Source organism: Neomonachus schauinslandi, chromosome 15 (genome assembly GCF_002201575.2).
Source record: "Neomonachus schauinslandi chromosome 15, ASM220157v2, whole genome shotgun sequence".
Lineage (NCBI taxonomy): Eukaryota > Metazoa > Chordata > Mammalia > Carnivora > Phocidae > Neomonachus > Neomonachus schauinslandi.
In genome coordinates this window covers 41,272,487-41,281,789 of record NC_058417.1, presented here as the reverse complement: position 1 = coordinate 41,281,789, position 9,303 = coordinate 41,272,487, and the positions used below count along the sequence as shown (strand labels likewise).

The following is a 9,303-nucleotide window of genomic DNA, read 5'->3' as shown; positions in this document are numbered from 1 at the left end:
CTGCCTCACTTTCCGTCCAAGTAACTTCCCTGACCCTGAGATAAGCTGTTACCTGCTGTTCGTCTACAAGAGTGGAGTGGGTAGGGCCCCAGAGACAGAGGTCATTTGTAAAGAGTTTATACTGTTTGTAAAAAGCAGAAAAGTCTTGTTTAAAAAAAAAAACAGACCATGCACTTGTTTACACATAGATATCAGTGGCACGTATGTAAATGCCACGCCAAGTCCCATTCCAGCTAAAACTATACATGTTCTGAGCCCCTGGGCAAAATCTTGGCAAAAGTCCATCACTCTGGGCCTCTACACTGAGAAATCTCTTTATTACATACCCCTCAAATACAGCTTTTTTTCCCCCATGGGCCTTCAAACTCAGGTAGGCTCTGTGTCTGCAAAAAGCATGTGAGCTCTGGAGGACTTTTCTAGATCGGGGATGTTCCATGGGTGGGGCATATCAGCTGCCACCGACCATGCAGGACTCATTGAACATGACACTCCTACTGAATCTAGGCATGGCTTTTGGATATCTCAGGACAAAGTGCCCAGTATCAATTGAGCAGAATGAGCAGGTGAATTAATTGTTTGCCATCCTTGATCCAGCAATTTGTAAGCTCCTCTGCCATCCGTCCCACTCTCTGCAAGAGGGGGGGTTTAAGAAAGTTACAACCATCCATCCTTCAGGCAGTGCTCAGCGATGATAAACATCAGCTAATTGTGCATTTACACTTGTATGTTTCAATACGTCCGTAAAGACGTGTAGCCTTTCGCAATTGTACATCCACTTACCCAGGGTCACATCACTGTTGCCACCAGTCACAGGAATTATGCAAACGGAAGTGAGAGCCCTCAGTGATTTATTTAATGACAACACACCAGCACAAGCACAAAGCCCAATCTTGAGTAATCCAGGTCGGAATCAATAAGCAGCATTTATCTGGGGGAGCTGATGTGGGGCAATTTCTTACTCTCTTTTTTGTCCTGCCCTCTGAATATAGTCTCAAATTTTTGCTTCCTTTAAAAGGCAGGCTTGTGGTTTCAGAACAAGATGGTGTAGAATCACAGTTTCCTTCTCCTCTAAGTACAACTAAAAACCTTGGAAGTTTAAAAACAATGATAAAAGGACTCTGAAAGCTAGAAAGACGATGGGGTGGGGGTGGGGGGGTGGGCCTGGGTGGCTCAGTGGGTTAAGTGTCTGCCTTTGGCTCAGGTCATGGTCTTGTGGTCCTGGGATTGAGCCCCGAGTCGGGCTCTGCACTCAGCGGGGAGCCCGATGCGGGACTCGATCCAGGGACTCCAGGATCATGACCTGAGCTGAAGGCAGTCGCTTAACCAACTGAGCCACCCAGGCGCCCTCAAATAATTAAATATTTTTTAAAAAAGAAAAACAATGGTGGGCTGGCTAAGGACCTCAGGACTTGAGGAACAACAATGTGGTGAGTTTCCCGGGTTTTCATCTCCCATATACCCTGCAACCCAGAACCACCAACATGCATAGACGAAGAAGGGGGAAAAAAAAGAAAGGAAAGTTTGCTTTCTCTGCCAAAGGACAGGGAGCGCAGTAGAGACCTATGGGGAACCCCCACTCTAGTTTCATACCAGGGCACCAGCAAGTGGCCCAATTTGTTCTCAGCAGCCACAAAGCCCTGTGCCTCCGGGCCCTCCACACAGTGGCAGCCCCGTCTGCCTGCCCCTCTGCAGAAGGTGGCCCAGCAACACCATGCAATCCAGGGAGGCATCTTCTGACACCACAGAAGACACCAGCAGGGATGGAGCGGGAACCCTAGCAGCACCCAAAGAACAACACAGACCAGAACAGTATCACAAGGGCTCAGAAAACTGCATTGCCATCTCCTCCTCCTGGCAACCATCTCTTACTCAACATCATGGCCGCCCTCAGACCTCTGGTAAAGCCCGTGATGGTTAACAAGAGGACCAAAAAGTTCATCAGCAGCCACCAGACCAGCATGTCAAGATTAAGAGCAACTGGTGCAAACCCAGAGGCATTGACAGTAGGGTGCACGGAAGATTCAAGGACTAGATCTTGATGCCCAACACTGGTTACAGGAGCAACAAGGAAAGAAAGCACATGCTGCCCAGTGGCTTCTGGAAGTTCCTAGTTCACAAGGTCAAGGAAATTGAAGTGCTGCTGATGTGCAGCAAATCTCACTATGCGGAGACTGCTCACAATGTCTTCTCCAAGAACTGCAAAGCCATTGTGGAAAGAACAGCCCAGTTGGCCATCAGAGTTGCCAATCCCAATGCCAGGCTGCACAGTGAAGAAAATGAATAGACAGCTTATATGCATGTTATATTCATGTTAATAAAACCATAAAACTAAAAATAATGAACTTCCATTGGAACTAAAACCCATAAAAGAACCAAGAACAACACACTACACCTAAACAAGACTCCCACCTGCTAAAATAGAAGATGTAAATAAAATTAAAAGATCCCTAACACAATAACCCAAATGTCCAGGATACAGTAGAAAATCACTCATCATAACCCAAACCAGGAAAACAACAATGTAAAGAAAAGACAATCAACTGTACCAATACTGATATGATTCAGATGGTAGAATTTATCTCACAAGGATTTTAAAGCACTTGTAATAAAAATGCTTCAACAGCAATTGCAAATTCTCTTGAATTGGAAAATCTTAGCAAAGAAATGGAAGTTATGAGAAAGAACCAAATGGAAATTATAGAAATTAAGAATTATTGTAAAAGTTAAAACTTGGATGAACTCAGTAGTAGAGTGAAAATGACAGAAGATCAAATCAGGGTACTTAAGGACAAATCAATAGAATTTACTCAATCTGAACAACAGACGAAGAAAAAAAAGAAGGAAAGGGATCAGGGACCCATGGTACAATAACAAAAGATCAATGTTTGTATCATGGGAATCCTAGAAGGAGAGGAGAAATGTGGAACTGAAAAGTATTCAAAGAATCATGGCTGAAAACTCCCCAAATTTGGTGAAAGATAGAAACCTACAGATTCAAGAAGCCGATAAACTCCAAGTAGGTTAAGACCAAAGAGATCCATAAGACACATCATAATTAATCTTCTGAAAACCAAAGACTAAGAAAAAATCTGAAAAACAGGGAGAAACAACCAGGGAGGAACACCAATTCAAGTTCTATTTTAGTATTGCCTATAAAGGAAACTATGGAGGCAGACAGAAGTCACGCAACATTTATAGAGTGCTGAAAGCAAAGAACTGTCAATCTTGAATTCTATATGTATTGAAATTACCCTTAAGGAACAAAAGGGAAATGAAGACATTCTCAGATGAAGGGAAACTAACAGTAGCACATGCAGACACTGAGCAGTAAGAGTGCTGGGTTGAAAATATGTAGCCAAGGGGTGGGGGCGCTGGTTAAGCTCAGCTGGTTAAATGGTTCAGCTGGTTAAGTGTCTGACTTGGGCTCAGGTCATGATCTCGGGGGTCCTGGGATCGAGTCTCGCATCAGGCTCCCTGCTCAGCAGGGAGTCTGCTTCTCCCTCTGCCCCTCTCCTTGCTCGTGCTCTCTCTCAAATAAATAAAATCTTTTTAAAAATTAAAAAAAAATTATTTACTCAGGGAGAAGGAGAAAGTGAAGGATGACCCTGAGGTTTCTAACCTGTATGTCTAGAGGAAGAATCTAGATTGAGGTGATTCCTCAAACTGAGATAAACTGGAACCAGTTAATAATGAATTTATAATTGGACATTTGATTTATTCTTTAAACTTTTTATTTTGAGATAATTGCAGATTTACATGGGTTTAAGAAATAACATAGAGATCCTGTGTGCCCTTTACCCCGTTTCCCCAGGGGTAGCACATGGTAAAATTATGGCACAGTGTCACCAGGATATTGATATATCGATATCAAAACACAGAACAGTTTCATCATTGATAAACTGGATGACATCAAAATTAAAATACTTTGCTCTATGAAAGACTCTGTTAAGAGGAAGAAAAGACAAATTACAGACTGGGAGAAAATATTTTGCAGATCACATATCCAACAAAGGATTTGGTCTAGAATATATAAAGAACTCTCAAAATTCAATATTAAAAAAATGAACAGTCCAGTTAGGAAATGAGCAAAAGATATTCACAGACATTTCATAGAAGAGGGCATCCAGATGACAAGTAAGCCTATGAAAGATGTTCAACTTCATTAATCACTAGAGAAATGCAAATTAAGACCATATGAGATGTCACTATGCACATATTGGAATGGCTAAAATGAAAAATATCAAATGCTGGTGAGGATGTGGAGAAACTGGATCACTCATCCACTGCAGAAATGTAAATGGTACAGTCACTCTGTAAACAGATTTGTGGTTCCTTTTAAAATGGGCTTACCATACAACCCAGCAATTGTACTCTCAAGTGTTTACCCCAGAGAAATTAAACTTATTTTCATGCAGAAACTTGTAACATATATTCCTAGCTGCTTTATTCGTAATAGCCAAAAAAGCTAGAAACTACCCAAATGTCCTTCAACAGTTAAATGGTTAAACAAACTGGTACATTTATACCTTGGAATACTACTCAGCAGTGAAAAGGAATGACCTTTTGATGTACACAACTTGGATGAACTGCAAGGAAATGGTATGGAATTAAAAAAAGCCAGTCTCAAAAGAATGGATACATACCGCATGATCCCATTTATGTAAGACTCATGAAATAACATAATTACAGAGATGGAAAACAGATTAGTGACTGCTGGGGGTTGGGGGCAGTTAGGAATGGGAGGAAGAGGGGGGCTGTCACTAAAAGGGGTGGTACCATGGAGTCTTTTGATGATGGTACAGTCAACTATGTATCTTGAATGTGACTGTAGTTACCCAAAGCTACACATCTGATAACATTACATAGAGCTACACACACACACACACACACACACACACACACACACACAAGTGCACGTATAACTGGTGAAATTTGTATCCGCTCTTTGGATTGTACCAACGTCAGCCTCCTGGTTTGATATCGTATTACAGTTACACAAGATGCTAACTTTGGGGGAAGCTCGGTGATGGGTGGAGGACCCCCCCCGCCCGCATACATTTATTTGCAACTTCCTGTGAATCTAAGTATTTTAAAATAAAAAGTTTATTTATTTGTGATGAGAACACTTAAGCTCTACTCTCTTTCAATATAAAAAGCTTAAAAAGGCTCAAACCCAGCACGACCAGTCATGGCAGTCATGCAGCATTGTCTTGCCATATGTTTTGAGATATGTTTGACAATTTCACTGATGCTGTTCCCTATAAATGAACAGAGTACACGGAAACTTCAATGAAGCATTCTTTTCCAATGCTGTGTATTCACAGAGAGACTAATGGCGTTTGTTCTCTGTGTTGTCTGAACCTTAATCCTACCACGTGCTTCTGTTTTCCATTTTGACAGAGCTGTACTTGGGGCTGAGTCATCTTAACCCCACCTTCCTCCCCTCTAGGATGGTGGCAATGGTGTTATGTTTTAAAAAGGCGTTCCTCTCTCTTACTCTCTCAGAGAAACTTCTTTTCATAGTCCCAAATAAAAATGCTTATTGCATTCTCCCTTCTGCATGCCCCACTCTGTCCCCATTTTGGGATGGGACTTAAAGCCTTTGGGTACTTTCAATGTAACTTACTCATTTTATGTTCCAAGCTTTATTGTAGCATCCTAAGATTAAGCATTCAGCCACTTAGGAGTGTCTTGAAATTCTAAGCAGCTAAGAAATCCTAGGGCTTTCTCTTGTATCTTTTCCATGGTGAGTAACCTTGTATTCAGGGAGAGGAGAGGGAGAGAAATGGAGAAACATCAATTATACAGAACTATTCTTTGGAAAGCCTGAGTGTCCATTTATCCTTCTCCCCAGGGGCAACACACACACACACACACACACACACAACTTAGTCATTCCTAATAATGTGAAATAATACAAAATGCCAACACAACCGTACTTGAATAGTGACAGAGTAAAGTAACTTTGGCACAACAAGAAAGCCCCATGAGACCTCCTGTTTACATCTTACTGCAACAAATCACTTCCCCTTAGACTCACGTAAAGACTCAAAGCTGATGAAAAAAGCCAGCCATTTCCTCCTCGTTTGGAGAGAGGAAACAGAGAGCTCTAAGTTCCCTTATAGTACAGAAGGGCAAAAATCCATCCCTTTAACTGGGTCTCTTGTGCTCCATCTGTGTAGTTCTTAGGGCTTTGCTATCAACCATGATCACTGTATTTCCCAGTAAGAAGCAGCCGTGTTAAAACATACCTATTCATCTTGGGAGAGAAGATATCTTGTTGTATTTTTGATATAGCGCCTTGAATTCTTGAAGGGAAAAATCAGAAAGATTTATGTCAATGCCACGGGGCTGGTACTAAAGTTGAAGGTCTAGCTCCTAAGGCTGGCTTAGGAAAGGCTTACAGACCAAAGCCGGGGGGTGGGGGGGTTTAAAAAGATCGCAGAAGGCTTTTTTTTCTATTTTTCCTTCTTGAAGAGTTGTTCCTAAATGAAGGAAATCGTGTACCCTTCCTCCTTTTTGCTTGTACATTCAGTATTTTTTTTTTTAAATGAATTAAAGCTAGAGGAAAGATGCTACCAGATAGTTTCTGAAACTGATGCATGGTGGCTTTGCTATCCAAGGAGCAAATGGATTAGCTCCTGGATGGTTCGCTCCTGTCGTTAGCTTTGTTTGCTCTGGGTGCTTTCTCTTTTACCAGTTGCTGCATTTTGCATGATCTCTCCCTCAGCCACTTAGGGGGTCTCTTCTGAGACTGACTCTACTCTGAACACAGACGAACTGTGTGGGTGCAAGGGAGGAGCTCAGAGTAGCCACGTGCCTGCCAGTCCATCTCGGACAACCTGCGGTCATAGTGGGGTTTGCGATCACCAAGCCTCTTCAGAATGCCCTGGTTTTCCACGGTGATTCTCACTAGTTCCCGGTTCCTTGTTTCTCTGTTTAAGCTGAAAAACACAAAATCCTGAGATGGCTGGAGAATAAAATTCCCTTCTTGGATGAAGTCGTGATGTCATAAACCCAGGCTGCCTAAGTGCAGGGAACAGACTTTCCTGCTGAGCCCTGAGACCGCCCCCCCACACCTGTTGAACTAGACTACGCTTTGGGGTCCGTGCACAACATTGGCAGGTTTCTATCAGTGGTTCTCAACTCTGATGTCCACTAGAAGATTCTACTTTATTGGTCTGGGTGCACCTTGGGCATTGGCATTTTGTAAAAGCACCCCAGCAATAATTATGTGAAACCAGGACTGAGAATGTCTGGTTTGTATGACGGGGGAAGGTCTTGCCTATGGACACATCACAAAAGGCTGGTGACAAGTTTTGCTTCACCTCATCTCACCTTTCAACGGTTTCAGATACACAGGATATAGGAAAGGCACCTTGACACGCCCTCCTACACACACACACACACACACACACACCCCGACCAAATTCTTTCCCTTGCATATACTTCTTTTGTAGCCCTGTCTACACTGCATTATTATTTACAGAAAAGTCTCCCCTAACAGGTCTTGAGTTTTTCGAGGCTAGGAAACATATATATCTCATTTCATCTTTGTATTCATAGCACTTAGCACATAGTAGTTCCTCAGGAAATATTTGAGGAACCGATTCTTAAGAATGCTGTGTCAAAGTCCCAGCTACGGTCACCATTTTACAAAAGCGTGCAGTGTTTTCTTGTGACAAACTCTGAATAGAACTCCAAAAATTCTCTTAGGTGCAATAAAAGTTAGCTCTTTACCACTAGAGAAAGGTCCCCGTTTTGGATAGTTTTCATTCTCCTTAACCTGGTCTCTGGCTACCATCAAGATACCTTCTCTCGAGTACACCCCCTGCTCAGGAGAACCTCGCACTAAAATCCAACAAGGGGAAAGTCAATTTTGACTTCCCAAACATGAAGAGAGGAGAGAGAACACTACCTCTTGGAAAAATATTCATTCCAGCAATCCACCTTGGCAGGGCCACGATGGGCATTTGCGATTTTCTGACACAGTTGCTTGTTTTCATATTCGATTTTGTCGATTCGCTTTTGTTCACCCTGGTAAGAAACCGCATCCCCACCATGGTCACATCGTCCAACACCCAAAGGCTCCGCATCACCCTCCTCTGGGACGGTGGGAAAGGGGCAAATTGAGGGCCGCAGTGGAGCCTGGGAGGAGAGCGTAGGGATGGGTGGTGTGCAAAGGACAGGGAATCTTAACAAATCTCTGGGTGAGGAGGGTATTTATATGTCTGGGAAACTGGGCCTCTTCAGGACATCGATAAAAATCAATAAAGTACATCCACAGATGGCAAGAACAAATACCTGTAGTTTGCTCAGTTTTAAAATGTGATGTGTGCGCGTCACTGGTGGTTTGGTATCAACAGTAGGCTTCACTAGAGGATAAAAGAGAGCCACGTTACTACACAGGGGTCCTCTTAGCTACCTCGGGAAACCTGCTCACGTTCCAGACAACTAACTGCCCTGACTAATAAACATGACGATTTTGAGTTCTGACCTTACTCTGGTTCAGGAATTTTAGGTTAGTTTAATTTCCCAAACTGACATCTTTGAAGAGTTTTCAGCACAAATAACAGAATGTGAGGACCAGAACAACTAAAACAGAGATAAATGTCCTTTGCATCCAATGAAAGATTCTCTCCCATCCTTTCCCAGTACAACTAGCCTGTTGGGCACTGGAGTCCTACCCTCTCTCTAGCTTACTCTGGCTTTAAAGAGTTTAAGTGAGCATTTCCATCCATTGATAAATTTTGTCACTGATGCCAACGTCCTCTTGACCCAACCCAGCAGAGAAGGCCATATCATCACAAAGCCATGTACTGGTCTGGTTTACTGTCACTATCTCTAAGGTGTGGACCCTTCCAGAACTCCTAATCGCAGTGTCCCGCCCCAACTGCCCACATACCTATTTGTATTCTATTCTTGTGAAATATATAGTGGCCAAAGTCCAGTTTTTTTCTGAAGGTTGTGCTCTGTCTGTGATTAGAAACAATTACAGGGTAGGCTAGATAATCCAGGGAATTGTTCATCTTCTCTTCCTAGTCTCACTTCAGAAATGAGGCACCCAGGCTCCTCTGTGAGGTACTTAGAGGTCCCCATGACAGGTTGCCAGAGTTACCCCGTTATGACATCAGGGACAGGTCTTGGGGAAGGAAGAGGAGCAGCAGAGCATACTTGGCTGTCCCTGGGCTTCTGTTTGAAAGCTAACGCAGGTCCAAATCAAGATGAGGGGCAAGACTCAGAATCTCTCCCACCTGCCTGGCATGTGGATGCCACCACCATCAGGGGGAAAAGGTGTGGTGT

The 9,303-nt window shown here is 43.0% G+C and overlaps 1 protein-coding gene across 2 annotated transcripts; it reads right to left on the bottom strand.

Annotated features, from left to right (window-relative positions):
- Positions 1-5,664: 5,664 nt before the first annotated feature.
- On the bottom strand, positions 5,665-9,029 carry CFAP97D1 (CFAP97 domain containing 1). 2 transcript variants are annotated; one of them, XM_044921616.1, is made up of 5 exons: positions 8,906-9,029; positions 8,305-8,375; positions 7,919-8,037; positions 6,252-6,308; positions 5,665-5,755 (listed from the first exon to the last, which is right to left on the bottom strand). In XM_044921616.1, exons 1-5 carry the CDS (start codon positions 9,027-9,029, stop codon positions 5,665-5,667), a joined length of 462 nt encoding a protein of 153 aa, XP_044777551.1. The 2 variants fall into 2 exon arrangements, with proteins under 2 accessions (XP_044777551.1, XP_021537322.1); XM_021681647.1 differs by lacking the exon at positions 5,665-5,755 and adding an exon at positions 6,821-6,944.
- Between the last annotated feature and the right edge of the window lie 274 nt (positions 9,030-9,303).

Coding starts and splice junctions, on each gene's coding strand:
- CFAP97D1 (XM_021681647.1), bottom strand. CDS start 9,029: ATGAACAATTCCCTGGATTATCTAGCCTACCCTGTAATTGTTTCTAAT. Junction 8,376..8,905: donor CAAGAATAGAATACAAATAG/GTATGTGGGCAG, acceptor TTTATCCTCTAG/TGAAGCCTACTGTTGATACC. Junction 6,309..6,820: donor TGTCCGAGATGGACTGGCAG/GCACGTGGCTAC, acceptor TTTCCCTTCAAG/AATTCAAGGCGCTATATCAA.